Raw genomic sequence first — 20998 nt, 5'->3', positions numbered from 1 at the left:
CTATGAGCCAGAGCGTATGACCAGCATCTAAATGATACGTTTAAACTGCAGAACCTGCTGCAGGGGGAAGTGTATGGCCTGCTGTGACATCCCCAAGGACACTAGCTAAATGCTGGGGCTTACGGAAGCTAAACACATGCAAATATCTAAAGTATAAAAATTAAAAAGAACAAACAGAAAAACTACTTTACTACATGCAAATTTAGTGGTGTATAATATTAAAAACAATTTGCTACTTTATCAAAACTCACCATTTGCCAAACTTGCATAATATTGTCTTCAGATACTGAACATATAACCCAAGGCTCATTAGGATTCCATGAAAAGTCTGAAATCTTTGCAGTGTGACCTCCATGAATAAACTGAGGAAAACAAAGAAAATGAATGAATGGAAAAAATAAAATAAAAAAAAGACTTAAAAGGAGATTTCCCACGAGAGACATTTATGACACATCCGCAGGATGTCATAAATGTCAGATAGATGCAGGTCCCCAGCTTTGGGACCCGCACCTATTTCCAGAACAGGGCCCCCTAAACCCCATTCAGCCGCTGTGTGTTGCGGCTGATTGAGGTGCTTTCCGACCATGAAAAAAAGTTATATGGTCATGAGTTACGTAAACAGCGTAACTCGGAGCTACGCTGTTTACGCAAGCCTTATAGAGCTTAATGGTAGTTACGGAAACAACGTAGCTTGCATGCTACTTCTGTAACTGCCATTCACTACTATTGGAGTTACGGAAACAGCGTAGCTCAGCGAGTTACGTAAACGGCGTAACTCACGACCATATAACTTTTTCATGGTCGGAAAACACATCATCCAGCCGCAAAACACAGCGGCTGAATGGGGTTTAGGAGGCCCCGTTCTGGAGATAGGTGGGACCCGCATCTGACATTTATGACACATCCACAGGATATGCCTCTCGTGGGAAAACCCCTTTAACACATATCAGGCTTACGGATATCAAATATCGACATAGCTACTTACCAGCAACTCAGGGGGGCCGTCTTCAGCATCCTCTGGAGACTGTTCTTCTCCAATTTTACTAGAAAATAAAAAAAAATATTAACCCCTTGACGACATGTGATAGGGGGTGTGTTTGGGGTAGTATTGAGGAGGCTCAATGGCAAAGCCCACTCCATACTCTGTGTGAACTGTATGTAGCAGCCAACACCCAACCGCAACAGTCAAGTGATCGCAGCGTCTGTGCCGTTAGAAAGAGTGGAACAGACCCCTCTGATAGCCTATTGGCTCCGATGTGGGGTTCCGATGGCAGCCTGGGGGCCTAATAAAGGCCCCCAGATGTGCTGTCTGTTCCTATTAAGCCCTGCCGGAGCTTAAAAGGAGGGCCGGGTAACCGTAAAATACACTGCAATATACAAGTACTGGAGTGTAATATACCAGCGACCAAAGAATCGTTTGTTCAAATCCCCTAGTGACACAAAATTCAAGTGGTTTTTAATATACAAAAAAATAGAAATGTATTTTTTACAGCACATTGAATGTTGTAAAAACTAAACCCAGAAAACTGGTGGGAGGTTTTTTTCCCCCCATTTCAACCCAAAGTACTTTTTTTCCCCCGTAGTACATTAAATAGTGACATCAAAAACGACAACTACTCATGCAAACAGAAGAGAAAAAAAATAAATAAAAAGTCCTCATAGCGACATCTATAGAAAAACGTATGGACTTTGGAAAGCGAGGCGGGGGGGCTTGGAGAAGGCAAGAAAATAATAAAATTGGCTGCGGCACCAAAGTTTTCAGAGCTATTTAACCTTGAACCGGCGGTCATTTAAGAGAACGGTGTTCTGAGCAAAAATCAGTCTGCAAATGTCACTGATCAAATTCTGGCACTACACAAAAAAACAAAACCCTACACTATTATATGTACATAGAACTCTTCTTTGGCAGTATACAGTAACCTTGAAAGAGACCTATCAATCAAATTGATCCCTTTAAAGACATCTCTTGACATCTGGCCCCACCTCCCTGGATGATGCCGCAGTCCATGTTACCGCTGCAGCCTGTGCTTGGCCTGTGATTGGCTGCAGCTGTCACTTGGACTGAATTGTCATCCCAGGAGGTCAGACTGGAGGAAGAAGCCGGGAGTTCTCGGTAAGTAGGAACTTCTTTTTTTTTACACGTTCATGTATATTGGGATCGGAAGTCACTGTCCAGGGTGCTGAAACAGTTTAACTCTTTCAGCACCCTGAACAGTGACTATCTCCTGACGTCGCGTACCGGCCATTTTTTTGCCGGGTTCGGCCAAAACGAGTTCGACCGAACCCGGTGAAGTTCGGTTCGGTTGTCCGGGTTCGCTCATCTCAAAGACACTCCGTTTGGATGTTTGTAAACAGAAAAGCACGTGGTGCTTTTCTGTTTACATTCATCCTTTTGACAGCTCTTGCGCGAATCACGCAGTTCGCACGGAAGTGCTTCCGTGCGGCATGCGTGGTTTTCACGCACCCGTTGACTTCAATGGGTGCGTGATGCGTGCAAAACGCCCAAAGAACGGACATGTCGTGACTTTTTTTCAGCGGACTCACGCTGAGCAAAAATCACGGACATGTCTGCACGGCCCCATAGACACATATAGGTCCGTGCAACGCGCGTGCAAATCATGCGCGTTGCACGCACGTATTTCCAGTTCATCTGAATAAAGCCTAAGGGCTCATTCAGACGAACGTGAATAATGTCCGTGTGCTGCGCATGGAAATCACGTGCAGCACACGGATCCATTGGTTTCAATGGGGCCGTTCACACATGCAGGGGTTTTCATGCAGCGAGAGTCCGTTGAGTGAAACTCACTGCATGTCCTATATTGGTGCGTTACGCATGCACATCCGTGTGCGATGCGTGATTTGCACATCAATTCAATTTGCGAGTGCGTGAATAATGCATGCCAATCGGATATGCTTGTGTGAATGGAGCCTAAGGGCTTGTACACGTAACGAAATTGCTTCAGAAAAGTTCTGAAGCATCTCCGTGAAAACCAGCAGACAACCTGCTGCGGAAAAACCACTCCCTTTCATGCATTTATATTGCTACGTTTTTTTTTTTTCAAGCCTGTGTAATGTTGATATCTCCTCTGAAAAACGCAGCAATTCAGTCCACTTTCCACAGCAGCAATGGACATGCTGCGGAAAGAAGAATATGCAGCGCAGGTGAATTTCAAGACTGAAATTTTATGCAGCGTGTGGATGACATTTGAGCATTCACAACCACTTTGCTGCGTATTTTCCACCCGCATTTCCAGATGGAAAATACGTAGCAATTCCGTTACGTGTGGACAAGCCCTAAAGTGGTGCTCACATTGTAGTCTTTATGGGCTTTATATTCAGCTAAAAACAAAACTTGACTAAAAAAAAATGGAAAGTTTTTCCTTTATACGTTTCTTCTGTTTAGCATCCACTCCAGCAAAAACTGCACCAAAATGTAAATGTTTGAGAAAGGCCTAAGAGAATGATTGTATTACCTTGTCTGCAGACCCAGTAGCTAAGATGAACTCACTATAGGGGTTAAATGACAAGCAGTTGACCTCAGCTGTGTGAGCGTCCACAGAATGACTTGGTTTTGATGTGTTGTTTGATCGAGTGTCCCATCTACAACAGAGAGAACAGGAACAGTGAGGCAAAAGGATAAACACAATGAAGATTTCAAATTCCATAAACCTTGGGACCTGGTCGGTAACCATAAAACAGATATCTAGCTTCTCCATCTCTAGGTCGGAATACAAATGTTAACATACAACTACATTATAGTAGTCTGAAACCAGCCTTAGATATCCCTATGACGCAGTTAGTTTGGGTCATTAGAACATCGGTCGGGGCAGCCCTGCGGCCACATTTTACCTTACCTTGTTCACCAAACCATTCTCCACTGTTTGACAATTACCGCCACTTCATTCCTGACTCATTATAAACAAAGCCTCATAAACCAGTGATCGCTACTGATCTTGTGACTAAAAGCAAATGCATTAGCCTGAAATCCACATCAGTGGCTAGACTCACATGTAAAACGGGGCAGAAATTTGCTTAAAAGGGGGTTTTCCTAGGATTTTGATGACTTATCCTTAGGATAGGTAATCAGATCGGTAGGGGGCGGATTAAAATCCCCCACGATCAGCTGACTGAAGTGGCCGTGGTGCTTCGTCCTCTTCATTGCTCACCAGGCACAGATAGTGGCTGTGGCTGGTACTGCAGCTCAGTCCCATGCACTTGAATGGCACGGAGTTGCAAAAAGCTGCTTGTGTTTTACAGTCAACATAACTGTATGAGGGCTTGTTTGCATGACAAAATAGTTTTTAATTACATAATTTTGGGGTACATTAACTGGTCTTGATAGCCTTTGAGAGTGGTTGCGTGTGGTCAATGGAACACCTGTAGCTGGACGTCTGGCTCGTAGCCCAATGTCATGCAAACGCCTTCTGATATTTGTGTCGACACTGGTTGCCGCCCTAGGCTTCGGATGTGACGTTCAATTTCACTTGCAGTACAGAATGGATCACTACGCGCCATTCTTCCAATCAGACTAGTCTTGCTGTCATTCCAGTTTGTTGTTCCCCCAGCCTACGGGACACGCAATGTTGAGCAGTGGATTCTCTGCCTAGGCTCGTAGCGATAGTAATAAACCAAGGCCTCTCAGTTCAAAGATTCTGTCCCTGTCAGTTTGCGACAAGTGACGATAACTCTTACAACGACGAAGAGGAGGCATCGCACAATCATCCCACACCACTTGATCTGATTTTTGAGGTATCATGTGGTTAAAAAAAACTTTGCTTTCAGTCTGGCTTTTATGCTCGTCCCACATGCCACAGATTGGAGCTCGGTGCTTGAAAATGTGATCACTTGCAGATCTTAGCGACACCTGCTGCTTCCTTGATTTGCACAACCTTATAGCTTGCCCTTCTTGGTGTTGCAATTTCAACGTTGAGGAGTGTATAGAAAACTTTGTAACATGTTAGGGAAAAATAGCAAATTCCCCACTGAACAGCACAATGTAGACTTTTTAAAGGTTTAAATCTCCTCTGCACACCGTCTCCAAAAAATAAATATCCAAATAAAATACAGAACACAGGAAGGAGCAAGATGGAGAGAATATGGATTTTTTTTCTTAATGACATTTATACACTCATTCAAGTCACACATTTTACCAGACGAGTACAACACGTACATCATGAGTTTCTGGTCATCGGCTACAGATCCAAATAGGGATTCATGTAGTAAGTGCCAGGAAACATCTTCCACCACGGCAGTATGTCCTGTAAAAATGGTCTTGGCATCAACCACCTTGCCCTCTTTGGGCACTGCACTGATATCCCACAAGCAAATTGTCTGCAAGGTTAAAAAAAACATGTATTAATCAGGTCAATTAATTCTGCAGTGACATAAATGTACCTATAAAACGAAAGAATCTAAAAACAATTCTAGAAAAAAAATCTGCTATAATAAAGTAAAGCTAGACTGCCCTGCTTGTGAACACCTTACAATATTTTAGTGGGGGCTCAGTATAAAGCATTGCGATTTTAGAACAAGGAAAACAAAACAAACGAAAACGACTTACATGGTCATCAGATGCACTAAGTAGGTTTCCACTAAGATTAGGATTCCAGGACAATCCATATCCTTCCTTTTGGTGACCACGAAGCCGGAGATCAGGGTTACATTCACCTGATGGATCTATACAATGAGAGAAGGGCTTTCTTATACGCAACAGCAAAAAGGTACTTGAAGCACCTTATACAGTTGATGTAATCTCAAATATATGAAAAAATTCGAAACAATTTAAACTGAATATTTATCAAATAAAAAAAAAAAATCTACACTTCTCAAATCTGAATGCTGCTGGCTCAAAAAAAGACAGTAGCACTTTCACTTCAATGGCCAGATTTGGCTGTACACAATTTGCTATGGAATTTACTTAAATTAACATATTTCACCTTGCAAACCTTGATCGTGAAGCCAATCTTTACCGTGGATTCACACTAAACTTCTGCAACAAAACCTACCGCATGTGAATCCGTTATAGTCAAGTTTACAAATAGCAATTCACTAAAGTAAAGTAAAGCAAAGTGGTCACCACCCCCAGACGAAGGCATTAGCGCCGAAACGCACGTTGGGGTGGACCTTGGCTGCATTCACTCTGCTTATTTACCATGGGTATGTGAGACTTTATCTATTTTGTGCAATTTCACTTACCTTATTACTGGATTTTCTTGCATGTTTGATCCCATTGTATTCATAACGCCTTGTGTGTTGTTACGATCATTGTATCATGACTACAAACTTTAGCATTGTTAAAATTATCTTGTTGACTATTGGATGTGATTCTATCTAGTCTGCAGTACTTTGCATTCACATATGCATATAGTTGATCTATTTACTTAAATAGACTTTACTTTCATAGATGTTCACACACATTTGTCATATTTATCAAGGGACGTACATGTATCTCATTCACCGTTCATATACAGATATATGGTTTGGTTAATGCTTCAGTCAAGGATCCGTGTTTTTACTGTGGGTTTATGGATTCTTTTTATATGTGTTATTATATGTCAATAAAGTATTTTTGTATTTTCATTACTTCCTTGTCTCTCAGCATCTATTTTCTCTTTTGGTCTCATATTGAATTATGATGCTGTTTGGGTCTAACACCCTGGAATCAACCTATAGAGCTACACATATACTTCATGTGTGATCTGCTCTATATTCTGGTTATGCAGATTCCTGTTGCTTTTTTGGATCGGAAAATCAATAGGGTAGTTGACTATGATTGACTATTGACTATTGCGTCCATTACCCTGTACCCACCGCCACCAGGTGTATCGGGAAATGATGAGTACGATTCAGTACCTGACCATCTGAAGTGATGGTCGGGTACAGGGCGGCCGCGGGCCGGTATTATTAGACTATTATTAGATTGGCCCCCTTCTCCCAGGCTCTCCGTGCAACATCACTGGCCCGGGGGCCCGCCAGTCTATGCACCCTGTCCAAGAAAATGCGTCCTCACACCGCCATGTCAAAGCCATGCCCCCTTTTTGTTCCACTAGGGGACATTTAGACTTGCAGCTTTGACAGCTGCTAGAGTAAATTACACTACCTATGTAGTGTAATGTATTCTAACTGTCATTGTCACGTGACAGTCACACTGACAGGAAGCCTAGGAGGACCTTTGAAGAGGTATTGTGATACCTAAACAAAGGAAACACCCCAAAAAAGACCCCATTTTGGAAACTACACCCCACAACGAATTTATCTAGGGGTGTAGTGATCATTTTGACCACACAGGTGTTTCATAGATTTTATTAAAATTGGGCAGTGAAAATAAAAATATATATTTTTTCCAATAAGACATGGCTTTAGCTCAAAATGTTTCACTTTCTCAACAAATAAAAGGAGAAAAGCACGCAATCATTTGTGAAGCAATTTCTATGGTACGGCAATACCCCATATGTGATCATAAACTTCTGTTTGGGCACAAAGTAGGGTTCAGAAGGGAAGGAGCGCCGTTTGGCTATTGTAGTGCATATTTTGCTGGTTTGGTTTCTGGGCGCTATGTCACCTTTGAAAAGCCCCTGTGGGACCAAAACAGTAGAAACCCCCCTAAAAGTGACCCCATTTTGGAAACGACACCCCTCAAGGTATTCACCTAGGGGTGTAGTGAGTGAGTCAAAATGGCAATTTTTCCATAGATATGCCAATATGTGGTGCCCAGCTTGTGCCACCATGAAAAGATAGCTCTCTAATTATTATGCTGTGTTTCCCGGTTTTAGAAACACCCTACATGTGGCCCTAATCTTTTGCCTGGAAGATCGACAGGACTCAGGAGTAAAAGAGTACCATACGAAATTGAGGCCTAATTTTGCGACTTACAAATTATTGGTTCACAATTGCAGAGGCTCTGATGTAAAATAATAAAATAAACTCCTGAGAAGTGATGTCATTTTGGAAACTACACCCCTCAAGGCATTTTTTATTTAGACCCCCCCACAGGTCTTTTCCATAAATGATTGTGCTGCGGATGGTGCAAAGTAAAAATTTCAGTTTTTCCCCAGATATGACATTTCAGTGGCAAATATGTTGTGCCCAACCTGTGCCACTGGAGACACACACCCCAAAAATTGTTAAAAGGGTTCTACCTGGTTTGGCGATGCCATATATGTGGAAGTAAACTGCTGTTTGGGCACGCTGTAGGTTTCAGAGGGGAGGGAGCAACATTCGGCTTTTGGACTGTGGATTTTGCTTGGTAGTAGTTTTGTTTGGAGTTTTACTGGTATTTTAGTTTACAATGTGGGAGCATATGTAAGCTTGGCAGAGTACATCAGGGGCATAGTCAGGTGGTATAATAATGGGGCGAAAAAACCAATAACATAATCCATAGATGTGTGTTACGCTGTGAAGCAATCCTTTATGCACAGGCCAGTGTCGCACTGATAAATGGTGTCCTTTCTTATCCCCCTTTTGGTCCACACTCTGAACCTTTGCAGTTTGGCTAATTTTGCTGGAAAGTGTTGTCCTGGTATAATACGGGCACCCTCGCTTCCAGCAGATATGTTTGAGTCCTCCCCTTCCTGGTTCCCTAATTTTAGGGCCTTGATAAATCACCGCTTGAAAACAGAAAAAATGTTCCCCTCGTGCCTGCACAACTGCATATTTTTTATTTCCTGACTTATTGGAGCCTTAACTTATTTTAATTTGTTCACAGACGTAGTGGTATGAGGGCTGTTTTTTTGCAGGACGAGCTGTAGTTTTTATTGTTACCATTATGGGGTACATGTGACTTTTTGATCACTTTTTACCCTTTTTTTTAGGAGTCAAGGTGACCAAAAAACAGCAATTCTGGCATAGTTTTTCTAGTTGTTTTTTTATATAGCGTTCACCACGCTTTATAAATTACATGTTAACTTTATTCTGCGGGTCAGTACAATTCCGGTGATACTAAAGTTATGCACTTTTTTACGTTTTACAACTTTTTGCACGATAAAATTTTGTAAAAAGAATGTATTTTTTTCTGTCGCCATGTTGTAAGAGCCATAACGTTTACATTTTTTAGTCGATGGAACTGCATGAGGGCTAGTTTTTTTTGCGAGACGATCTATAGTTTTGATAGGTACCATTTTTGACTACATGCAAAATTTTGATCACTTTTTATTTTAATTTTTGGAAGGCAAAGTGACCAAAAAACAGCAATTCTGGCAATGTTTTTTAGTTTTTTTTTAGGGCGTTCACAAAGCGGGATAAAAAAAAACAAGTTTTTTATAGTTTAGGCCGTTACAGACGAGGCAATACCAAATATGTATGGTTTGCTTATTTTTTTCAATAATAAATGGCTTGATAAGGGAAAAATGGCAATTGTGTTTTATTTTAATACTTGAAACTTTTATTTTTTTACATTTTTATTTTTACTTTTTTTACACTTTTTTTTTAGTCCCACTAGGGATATGGCAGGGCTGCCGATTTGCTACAAACCACTAAGATGCAGCGATCGCTTTCATTTGCTGCATATAGGGGTTAATGGCAGGAATCATAGCTAGCGCCAGTTCCTGCCGTTACAGCAGTGTGTCAACTGTAACGTACAGTGGACACCACTGCACAGCCGTCTCCATCTAGCCGTCCATACTGGAATCCTTTTAGTCTCTGTCTCCGAGCGAGGCATAGAAGGCTTCCGCAGCTGGCAGACTGAGAGGCCTCCAGTTGCCATAGCAGAAACCTGCAACCGAGTGATCACGTTGCTGGGGTGCCGGTGTCTAAAAACGCTTCAGATGCTGCGATCTCTATTAAACACAGCATCTAAGGGGTTAATCGGCCGAACCGGAGGCTAGCTCCGGTCTTAGACGTTACATCAGGGTGTCAGCTGTAACATACAGCTGCCACCCGGTGGTGATGGTGTGGTTTCAGCTCCTGAGCCCGCACTATCACCGAGGCGCAATTGTACTGCCGCTTGCGGGAACCGCTGCCCGATAGCGCCGTATATATATTTTATTAAGACGTCTTATGAGTGGGGTTTGAATGGTGACAAGTGCATTATAACAGTCTCTGTAGTAAGGCACATAGGCAGTCTTTAAAGGGTTAATACTTCAGAATTCTCTGCGTGACTTCATAATGAATGAGACATGCATGTATCAGTATTAAACACCTGTAGGAACCATGAAAACTGTGTTTATGTAATAAAAAACCCATGAATGAAGATTCTATAAAAGACCATACCACCACGTGCAGCGCCATATTTAATGCGCCTGAGGACCTTGAGTTTTACAACCCCACAAGACGCGGAACTGGATGTGAAGCCAATTCACCCAAGATCACAGTTCTACCACTGTTTATGATGAATTATTAGTTGGCGTTAACCTCCTAAGTCCAGAGGAAGGGCAATCCTCCAGCCATGGTTTCCCTAGAGGTTTCCTCCACAGGGGGGTTTTCCTCTCCTGAGTGCTGGAGGGTGACTCTTCGTGAGTCAGGGGTTACCCATATATTGCCAAAATAATTGGCTATTTAAAGAGGCTCTGTCACCAGATTTTGCAACCCCTATCTGCTATTGCAGCAGATAGGCGCTGCAATGTAGATTACAGTAACGTTTTTATTTTTTTAAAACAAGCATTTTTGGCCAAGTTATGACCATTTTTGTATTTATGCAAATGAGGCTTGCAAAAGTACAACTGGGCATGTATTATGTGTGTACATCGGGGCGTTTTTACTTCTTTTACTAGCTGGGCGTTAGGAATGGGAGTGTATGATGCTGACGAATCAGCATCATCCACTTCTGTTAGTTAACACCCAGCTTCTGGCATTGCAGACACACAGCGTGTTCTCGAGAGATCACGCTGTGACGTCTCTCACTTCCTGCCTCAGGTCCTGCATCGTGTCGGCAACATCGGCACCAGAGGCTACAGTTGATTCTGCAGCAGCATCAGCGTTTGCAGGTAAGTAGCTACAACGACTTACCTGCAAACGCCGATGCTGCTGCAGAATCAACTGTAGCCTCTGGTGCCGATGTGTCCTCGCTTGTCCGACACGATGCAGGACCTGGGGCAGGAAGTGAGTGACGACACAGCGTGATCTTTCGAGAACACTCTGTGTCTGCACTGCCAGAAGCTGGGCGTTCTGAAGAGAAGTGGATGATACTTCTCGTCAGAACGCCCAGCTAGTAAAAGAAGTAAACACGCCCAGATGTAACACACATAATACACGCCCAGTTGGACTTTTACTTTAAACACGCCCAGTTGGACTTTAGCAAGCCTCATTTGCATAAATACAAAAATGGTCATAACTAGGCCAAAAATGCTCGTTTTTTAAAAATAAAAACGTTACTCTTATCTACATTGCAGCGCCGATCAATTTTTCCAGTAAGATGTCGTTTTAGCTAAAAAGAAAAACTATTTCCACAAAGAATAAAGAGGCAAAAGCCCCCCAACATTTGTAAAGCAATTTCTCCAGCCAGAGTATGTAAATACCCGATAAGTGGTCATAAACGGCTGTTTGGGCACACGGCAGGGCTTAGAATGGAAGGCGCTCTATTTGGCTTTTGGAGCACAGATGCGCTTTTGGAGCGCAGATTTTCCTGGTTTGGTATCTTGGCACCATGTCACTTTTGCAAAGCCCCATGTGGGACCAAAACAGCGAAAATTCCCAAAAAAGTGATTCCATTTAGTATACTACACCCCTTAAAGGAATTAATTTAGGGGTGTAGTGAGCATTTTAGACTCCACAGGGATTTAATAGATTTTATTAGAATTGGGCAGTGAAAATAAAAAAATTTACAATTTTCCAATAAGATGTTTTAGCTAGAAAAAAAAAATCAAGTTCCACAAGGCATAAAGAGGAAAAAGCCCCCCAACATTTGTAAAACAACTTCTCCAGCCAGAGTATGTAAATACCCCATATGTGGTCATAAACGGCTGTTTGGGCACACGGCAGGGCTTAGAATGGAAGGCGCTCTATTTGGCTTTTGGAGCACAGATTTTGCTGGATTAGTTTCTCGGCACCATGTCGCATTTGCAAAGCCCCTGAAGGACCAGTACAGTGGAAGCTCAAGAAAAGTGCCACATTTTAAGAAACTACACCCATTGAGGAATTAATCTAGGGGTGAACTGAGCATTGACTCCACAGGTGTTTCATAGTTTTTAATTAGAATTGGGCAGTCAAAATAAAACATTTTACATTTTTTCAACAAGATGTAGCTTTAGCACAAAACTTTTCATTTTCTCAACAAATAAAGGAAAAAAAGAACCCCAATATTTGTAAAGCAATTTCTCCCGAGTACGGCAATACCTCATATGTGGTCATAAACTTCTGTTTGGGCACAAGGCAGAGCTCAGAAGAGAAGGAGTGCTATTTGGCTTTTGAAGCACAGATTTTCCTGGATTGGTTTCTTGGCACCATGTCGCTTTTGCAAAGCCCAATGTGGGACCAAAAAAGTGAAAATTCCCAAAAAAGTGATTCCATATCGTATACTACACCCCTTGAAGTAATTAATTTAGGGGTGTAGTGAGCATTTTGACTCCACAGGTGTTTCATAGATTTTATTAGAATTGGGCAGTGAAAATAAAAATATATATTTTTTCCAATAAGACATAGCTTTAGCTCAAAATGTTTCATTTTCTCAACAAATAAAGGGAGAAAAAGCACCCCAACATAAGTAAAGCAATTTCTATGGTACAGCAACACCCCATATGTGGTCATAAACTGCTGTTTGGGAACACAGTAGGGCTCAGAAGGGAAGGAGCGCCGTTTAGCTATTGGAGTGCAGATTTTGCTGGATTGGTTTTTTGGCACTATGTCACCAAAACAGTAGAAACCCCCCAGAAGTGAGCCCATTTTGGAAACAACAGCCCACAAGGTATTCACCTAGGGGTGTACTGAGAATGTTAACCTCGCATGTTTTACAGAAATTAGTGTACACTCGATGTTGCAGAGTGAAAATAGCAATTTTTCCATAGATATGCCAACATGTGGTGCCCAGCTTGTGCCACTATGAAAAGACAGCTCTCTAATTATTATGCTGTGTTTCTCAGTTTTAGAAACACCCTACATGTGACCCTAATATTTTGCCTGGACGATCAACAGGGCTCAGGAGTAAAAGAGTAACATGCGAAATTGAGGCCTAATTTGGCGATTTGCAAAGTATTGGTTCACAATTGCAGAAGCTCTGATGTGAAATAATAAAAGAAACTCCTGAGAAGTGTTGCCATTTTGTAAACTACACCCCTCAAGGCATTTATTAAGGGGTGTAGTGAGCATCCCCCCTCCCCCCACCACAGGTCTTTTCCATAAATGATTGTGCTGCGGATGGTGCAAAGTAAAAATTGCAGTTTTTCCCCAGATATGACATTTAAGTGGCAAATATGTCGCGCCCAGCTTGTGCCACTGGAGACACACACCCAAAAAATTGTTAAAAGTGTTCTCCCTGGTTTGGTGATACCATATATGTGGACAGGAACGGACTGGGACCTAAAATCAGCCCTAGCATTTTTAAGCACACAGGCCCACCGCAGGCCATACGCAGCTGCAAGTGTTGGGCTGGGAATACCATTCAGCTATACAAGACATGGGGAGATTTATTAAAACAGGTGTAAACAGGTGTAGATGAAAAGAGGAATAGTTCCTGATATCTCCAACTCCAACTAACCCACTGCTATTCTACGAGTATAATAAACATGCTCATTATTCTAGAGGATTTTTTTCGCGGAGCCGAATAAAAATGAAGCAGACTTATTTCTTCTGCATGTGAATGGGGTTTAAAAGTAGGCCAATGAACATAGGTAACCCGGGCCAATGTAATGTAAACTAACCAATGACAGCTTAGAGTCTACTGTCAAAGACCCATGAAGGTAAGTATGATAATGGTTTTGCTTTTTTACTTAGTGTTACTATTGTTTTTTTGTGTGCATTTTTTTTACAGGCTTGGTTATTGGACTATGTCGGATTCGAAGACGACTTAGATGACAACCAATTTATTGAAAATAAAAACGCCAACAAAGGTCTTGTGGGGGATTTTTATTTCAATGGAATATTTTTTCTGTGTTGGTGTTTTTTTATTTAACTTTATTACCAGCTCCTTTGTAATGGCATCTAAGAGGAGATGTCACAGTAACGTCAGCGGCTCCTCTTGAATCGGAATCCCCGGCCAGAGGGATTCCGCTCCTACAGGGTGCTACAGTGGTGCTATCTACAGGGAAGTGCCATCTACTGGGGAGTGCCATCTGCGGGGGGGGGGGGTTAACTCCCCTATGAGTGACCTGACCACTTGTCTTAAGGTATGTTTGATGCCTTTGCTATCTATGACTTCCCACCAACAGTAACCCAATAAGGGCCCACAACTTGAAATTGGTGTAAAGGCCACAGCAGCCATTTATACACAAAAATACTCAAATGCAATCAAATAGCATAACCATAATATAACAAACACTCTATAAATTAACATCCTGCTCTATTCTGCAAACATTCCCCTGTTAAAGTATCCTTGGAGGCACTTCAGGCATTATATTTTAACTCCATCCTTTCCTTGTCAGGTCTGGAACTTATTGTCCTACAGCCTTACTGCACCTGACCTGAGGGCACCAACCATCTCCAAGACCTACTCTTCCTGGGGACCCTACCCATCAGGAATGTATGAAGCAAGCTAGGTAACCACTCCCCAGCCCCTACGATACTACCCAGGGTTAAATGGCCGAGTTCTTTTCCCACAATGTCATATGTTGTTCTCCATTACGTGCCTTCAAAGACCCCTTCTCCTACCGCCATGACATTCATGTGTGACACCTTACACATGAACGTCCCTCCACAAACACAGGGATTTTTCCAAACCGTCTCGAATGCCCAGAGTCCACATGTCCAACCCCACATCATTTAAACGGACCCCGTTAGACCGAAGAAAGCCGACCTTGGCCCCCTCCAACTCCCTATGGCGCACCACCACACCACCATTGCGAGCCACAAATTATCCCACAACTTTATTAACCTTTGCCCTAACCGGTTTCAAACTCTGCACTGAACACGTTTGTCTCCACACCCTGCGAGCCACAATGTCAGACCATATGATGATAAGACCCGGAAATGAGGACCACAAACGCAAAAGGTCCAATTTAACATCCCTGGACGACCTCATTCCTAAATAATTTCCGCCAAGGTGAATGACCAAAGTATCAGGTGCCCTATCCAAACCTGCATAAAACGGAAGCTCCGGCAACAGCCTGCACCAAAGCATGCCCCTCAAACCCAACCATCTGACCTGAACCTCGTACTGGTCCAAGCCCAGCTGGCGTCCAGCCGGACGAACATCAGCCTGGACACCTCCCCAGTGCACGTATGAGTGACCCATTATCCACATCAAGCAGGGGCCCACACCTAGAACAAAACACATAACAATAGTAAGGTAAGCAAATCAATCCACACCTACAACATAACTCACCCCAACCGCCCTAAAGCAAATTAGGCCCGAGATAAATCCTATATCTGTCCGACTCCCACCTACCTGTCCTTTTGACCATCGCCGGGGATAAACCCCACCTGGCAGCTTCAGTAGCTGCGCCAATTCGAAACGAGTGAGAGCTATATCCCATTCCCATCCACCCAGACAACAGGATACATTTCCGAAAAACCTGCACAAACTGATATTTTGACAACGATAGGCCATCTGCATGAACCAACAAAGATACTGGCCCCTCAGGCCTAACAGTCAAAAAATCTTGAAAACAGAGAATCGGGCATACCCTATACCCTATTAACGTATGTAGGCGCACCAAAAAACCTTTCCCCGCTTGGTCAGTCTTTGATCTGCGTAGCAAGCATGACAGGGAGGGCCCTTTCAATTCAACATCCGTGAACAATAAACCCCCAGATACCCGCTTACTTGCCGCCACCTATTCCGATATCCGGAACGCCCCGAAGAAAGAAAGAAAAAGCCAGCATAAACAATTGTACTTCAAACCCCGACACACAAACAGACTGCAAATGCTCACAAAGAGATTCAGAGAGATCAAAATATATCGGATTCCTATAATCCCTAGACACGGAACCCCTCCTAAAACATTTCATCGCCTGCCTAACCAAAAAAGACTTAGTCACGTCCTCCTCCCCTCTGAGTCTTAACCAAAAAGCTAATGCAGACAAACGCCGAGAGACCCCCGAAGCAGACACCCCCTCACTGTAAGAATTACCTATAAAATACAGCAAGCACGGCTTCAATACTCACCTGAGTACTCCCCAACAAGGCTTCCCAAACCCGCCAAACCGCACTGTACCTCTTCCATGTAACCCCACTAACTGACCGTCTAATTAACGACATCGCCACCGTCATACCACCTTCCAAAGATGCTCCGGGCATGCAATGCCATGATTTTCCCCCCCGGCGCTAGAATACGAAACCTGTCCCACTGTTGACGAGAGAGGGAATCAGCCACTGAATTAAGCACCCGTGGAACATGAACTGCTACAAAATACAAATTCAACACCAGCCCCCTCAAAACCAAATGCCGCAATAATCGCACAACTGGAGGCCAATTGGCCTGAATCACTCCCAAATTATCACACACAAAACGCACTCTCCTGTCTCTCAGACAATCACCCCAGATTTCCGCAGCCACCACAATCGGAACAATTCTAGCAAAGCCAAATTACGGACAAAACCACATTCACGCCATGCACTAGGCCAGACATCCGCGCACCATTGCCCCTGGAAATATGCCCCAAAACCAGAAGCACCTGACGCATCCGTAAAGAGCTCCAAATCCACACTAGACACTGGCCTATACATAAGAACGGACCGACCATTGTAGCTTTGCAAAAACTCCCCCAACACCAACAAATCCACTTTCAACTCACAGGGCAAACTCACGAAATGATGGGGAGAATGAACCCCCGCGGTTGCACTAGCCAACCACGTACAAAAAACCTGCCCCATTGGCATTTTAATACTACATGCAAAAAACGTCCCAATAAGGATTGCAAGTCCCGTAACTGAATCTTCTTCCTGCGTAACGCACTAGCCACCAACTCTCTCAATTCTAGCAATTTACCTTCAGGCAAACGACATTCCAGTCTGTCCGAGTCAATAATTATCCCCAGAAACTTGATGACCGTCGTAGGTCCCTCAGTTTTCTCGGGCGCCAGCGGTACACCAAAGTCAATTGCCACCTTTTCCATTTTTATGCAGCAACACTGCACACACATATGTAGCTGGAGGACCGATAAACAAAAAAATCGTCTACATAGCGCAGCGCCGACGGCACCTGCGTCTCACTCCGAACCACCCATTCCAAAAACGTGCTAAACATCTCAAAATAAGTGCAGGAAATGGAGTAGCCCATCGGGAGGCAACAATCAACAAAATATCCACCCTGCCAACAGCAACCTAACAAACAAACACTCTCCGGCTGCACCAGCAACAAACGAAACGCGGCTTCAATGTCGGTTTTTGCCAAAAGGGAGCCCTTCCCGTATTTGCGAACCCAAACGACCGCAGCATCAAACGAAGTATAACTGTGCAAAGGTTAGGATCTATGCCATCGTTCACCGACTCCCCTTCCAGATATGATAAGTGATGTATATGGCGGAATTTGTTAACCTTTTTTGGAACCAAACCCAAAGGGGAAACCCGCAAACCAGGAACCATGTGGCCCAAAGACACCTCTTTCATCAATTTATCCGTAACTAAATCAGGCCGCACCAAAGCAGACAACAAATTGCGGGACACCCCATCCCGTACTGCAGAAGTACAAGGAATCCGAAAACCCTCCGCAAAACCCAGAAACAATAAATCCGCCACCTTCCGTTTTTAAGAGTGTACCCAAATAAGAAGCATCCTTTCCACCCTCACCGGCGTCGCCCCCCTTCTGTTCAACATCCCCCTGCTTGCCCTTATGCTTCCTGAAGAATCAGGACAAACCATGGGCGCCTCAGCAACAGGAGCACTCGTGCGTGTACCTGCAATCAGAGCAAAATTTACAATGCTCCTCATTGAACTGCCAGTAACATCCTTTCCCGGATGAAGCCGACCGTCCCGTTGCTGACCCCTGACCGCTGGCTGCGTCACAAAAGGGCTGATGCCCCTGCTTTTGGAGCCGAAATGAATCCCATCCAAAGACTAATGTCCTTGTGATCCCATCTGAAGGAAGACCGCACCGCCTTCTGCTGACTAAATTGTTCATCGTACCTCAACCATGCGTTACCCAAGTATACCCTGTACGCCTCCCCACGGAATCTATGTAGGAAATTCTCCGGTGCCTTTTTGCCCACCACACTAGCCAGAATAGCGAAGGCCTGCAGCCAATTCGCAAACGTTCGAGGAATCAACAGATAATGACGCTGCTACTCTTCGTCCTTTTTACTTTCCTCCGGTTTCCACCGGTCCAGATTAAACTTTTCTAATGGCAACAGAGCAAAAATCTCCACATAGTCATCCTTCCAAATCTTCTCTCTAATTTCAGCTTTCAAATGCGCCCTAAGCGGGCCCTCAAAACACACATACACCTCACCTCTCGCAGCATCAGCCAAGCGCACATCATCCACCACTTTCTTGCGTCGATGAGGCAAGGGAACCATCAGTTCCCTTCCTCATCATTAGGCGCTTTTCTTGTGGCTAAAATAAATACTCAGCAGCTCAAAATGCCTCAGCACCTAAGGAATCTACAAAGTCAGTCCAATAGTCCTGATAGTATCCTTCTCCTAAACGTCTTGAGGAAAGCTAGAGATGCAGTATTACTGGTGTAGCAGATGTCAGCGAATGTTGTGCTCAGTAGTTCTACAGATTTCTCCGGATCTATCTGATGTAACCAGAGGCGTAGCTAGGGGTTTAGCACAGGGGGGGGGGGGCAAAACATATCTGAGTGAGCCCCACATAACGCATGTTTACAACTGAAGAGGCGCATTCTAATTATATACCAGCCATCTAGGTATGCAGGATGCATCGAAATGTCGATGCTGTTTCGATACCATGCACCCCCAAACGGTTTGTTACCGTTATTTCATGTATTTCGATACTTAGCTGTGCGGCCACACAACTTAGTATAGTAACACATGAATGTTGTGAGAGCGGGACTGTGGCTGTGTAATACATGTGTAAAGAAAAAGTTTGGGAGGATTCCTCCAGCTCACCTTATCGCATGTATAGACTTGCACACGGATCCTCGTGTCGGCACACGCAAGAAGTCAGGAAAAAAGAAAGAGATGGATCCAGCGCTGTGTCCTTGAAATTGTGTTTAAAAACGGAAACTATTTCCAAGTTTTAATGAAAAATGAATAAATATAAAAACAGGTAACATTGTAAATGGATATTCTCAAGAAAAATTCGTAGGATATGTGGCAGTATGTGCGGTGCCTACGCGTTTCTGACGCATACAGCGTCCTTAGTCATGGCTTCTGCAGAAGCCATGACTAAGGACGCTGTATGCGTCAGAAACGCGTAGGCACCGCACATACTGCCACATATCCTACGAAATTTTCTTGAGAATATCCATTTACAATGTTACCTGTTTTTATATTTATTCATTTTTCATTAAAACTTGGAAATAGTTTCCGTTTTTAAACACAATTTCAAGGACACAGCGCTGGATCCATCTCTTTCTTTTTTCCTAATACATGTGTAACACAGCCATTGCCCCGCTCTGGAGTCATGACATGTGCGCGAGGTCAGCATGAGGTGATGCGGCCAGCGCTGCACTAATGAGCGCCGGCACTAAAGACAGAACATGGCAGGCGCACTGCAAAATACCCCCATGTTCTGTCTTCAGTGCCTGCGCCGTCGCTCATTAGTGCAGCGCCAGCCGCATCACCTTGTGCTGACCGCGTGCAGTTGTTGTCAGGAGCGGGGCAATGGCTGTATTACACAGCCACAGTCCCGCTCTATAACGGCGGAGATGAGAGAAACCTCTTATCTCCGCCGTTATTCCCCTGAATGCTGCGATCAAAGCTGAGCACCACCGCAGCATTCAGGAGAAAATGAGAAGGGGGGATGCCACTTGGTTTGCATCACAGGAATCCCTGTGACGCGATTGAGGGACATACCATATATGGGCAGACAGACCAGGGTCCATTGAAGGGCCCCAGGGCTGTCTTACCATATTTCCTGTTAGTGCATACTTAGGTATGTCCTAACAACTGCCTGTGTACTATCAGTACACAGGCTAATGTACTGGCATATAGATATAGTTTAAAAATAAAGTAAAAACAAATTAATATTAAATTTAAAAAAAATACACACACATTTTTTACAATAAACATTAAAATAAGTCTTAATACATAAAATATATACATATTTGATATTGGCGTGGCCGTAATAACCTTCACAACAATTTTTTTGCATCATTTATGTGTACGCTGTAAAAAAATAAAATAAAAACTACTTTCTTTCCCTTATTGTGGGACACGAGGTGTGATGAATTTAACCCCTTCCCGCTCCTGGACGTACTATTAGGTCATGGAAGCTGTATCGTTCGCGATCCATGACCTAATAGTACGTCTCGGGAGTAACGGCCGTTTCGCCCATCCTACCGACACATACAGGAGCTGTGACAGCTGCTGTCTCGTACAGCAGCTGTCACAACTCCTACAGCGGGGACCGATCGCAGTGTCACCGCTGATTAACCCCTTAAAAGCCGCATTCAATAGAGATCTCAGCTTTTTAGGGGTTAAGCTGCCATCGCCGGCCTGCTACACGATAGCGGCCGTCGATGGTGACTATGGCAGCCGGACACCAAACAATGGCGTCCGGGTATGCCATCGACGGAAGCCTAGTAAGTGCTGACAAAAGTGAATATGTAATTTATAGCGCACGGTGAACGCTGTAAAAAAAAATTTTAATAAAAAATTACTGTTTTTTAGTCACCACGCCTCCTAAAAATAGAATAAAAACTGATCAAAAAGCCGCATGCACCCCAAGAAAACTACAATGAATTACTCAAGGTGTCTAGTTTCCAAAATGGGGTCACTTTTGGGGGGTTTCCACTGTTTTGTCACCACAAGACCTCTTCAAACCGGACATGGTGCCTAATAAAAAAGAGGCCTC

The 20998-nt window shown here is 43.6% G+C and overlaps 2 protein-coding genes across 2 annotated transcripts in view; both read right to left on the bottom strand.

Annotated features, from left to right (window-relative positions):
• The window catches only part of LOC142733358 (histone-binding protein RBBP4-A-like), a 153759-nt gene that overhangs the window by 2198 nt on the left and 130563 nt on the right, over positions 1-20998 (bottom strand). Inside the window, exons 10-11 of the mRNA XM_075849522.1 lie at positions 986-1043; positions 252-362 (exon numbers count right to left, since the gene is read on the bottom strand). Coding sequence (XP_075705637.1) covers positions 252-362; positions 986-1043 — 169 coding nt within the window. The remainder of the gene's footprint in view (positions 1-251; positions 363-985; positions 1044-20998) is intronic.
• LOC142733354 (histone-binding protein RBBP4-like) lies at positions 3383-17139 on the bottom strand. The gene is made up of 7 exons (XM_075849519.1): positions 17013-17139; positions 15227-15342; positions 14969-15008; positions 5561-5733; positions 5171-5331; positions 3474-3600; positions 3383-3421 (listed from the first exon to the last, which is right to left on the bottom strand). Exons 1-7 carry the CDS (start codon positions 17137-17139, stop codon positions 3383-3385), a joined length of 783 nt encoding a protein of 260 aa, XP_075705634.1.

The sequence above is a fragment of the Rhinoderma darwinii genome, unplaced genomic scaffold (assembly GCF_050947455.1).
Source record: "Rhinoderma darwinii isolate aRhiDar2 unplaced genomic scaffold, aRhiDar2.hap1 Scaffold_94, whole genome shotgun sequence".
Lineage (NCBI taxonomy): Eukaryota > Metazoa > Chordata > Amphibia > Anura > Rhinodermatidae > Rhinoderma > Rhinoderma darwinii.
Note: the sequence above shows the minus strand (reverse complement) of the source record. Positions and strands in the feature narration are given on the sequence as shown.

What these genes read in the sequence shown, in the direction of transcription:
- LOC142733354 (XM_075849519.1), bottom strand. Translation starts at nt 17,139, where the DNA reads ATGGAAAAGGTGGCAATTGACTTTGGTGTACCGCTGGCGCCCGAGAAA. An exon ending in TGGACCAGTACGAGGTTCAG is followed by an intron (nt 15,009 to 15,226) that starts GTCAGATGGTTG and finishes TGTGGCTCGCAG; the next exon opens with GGTGTGGAGACAAACGTGTT. An exon ending in CTACTGGGTCTGCAGACAAG is followed by an intron (nt 3,422 to 3,473) that starts GTAATACAATCA and finishes ATTTTGGTGCAG; the next exon opens with TTTTTGCTGGAGTGGATGCT.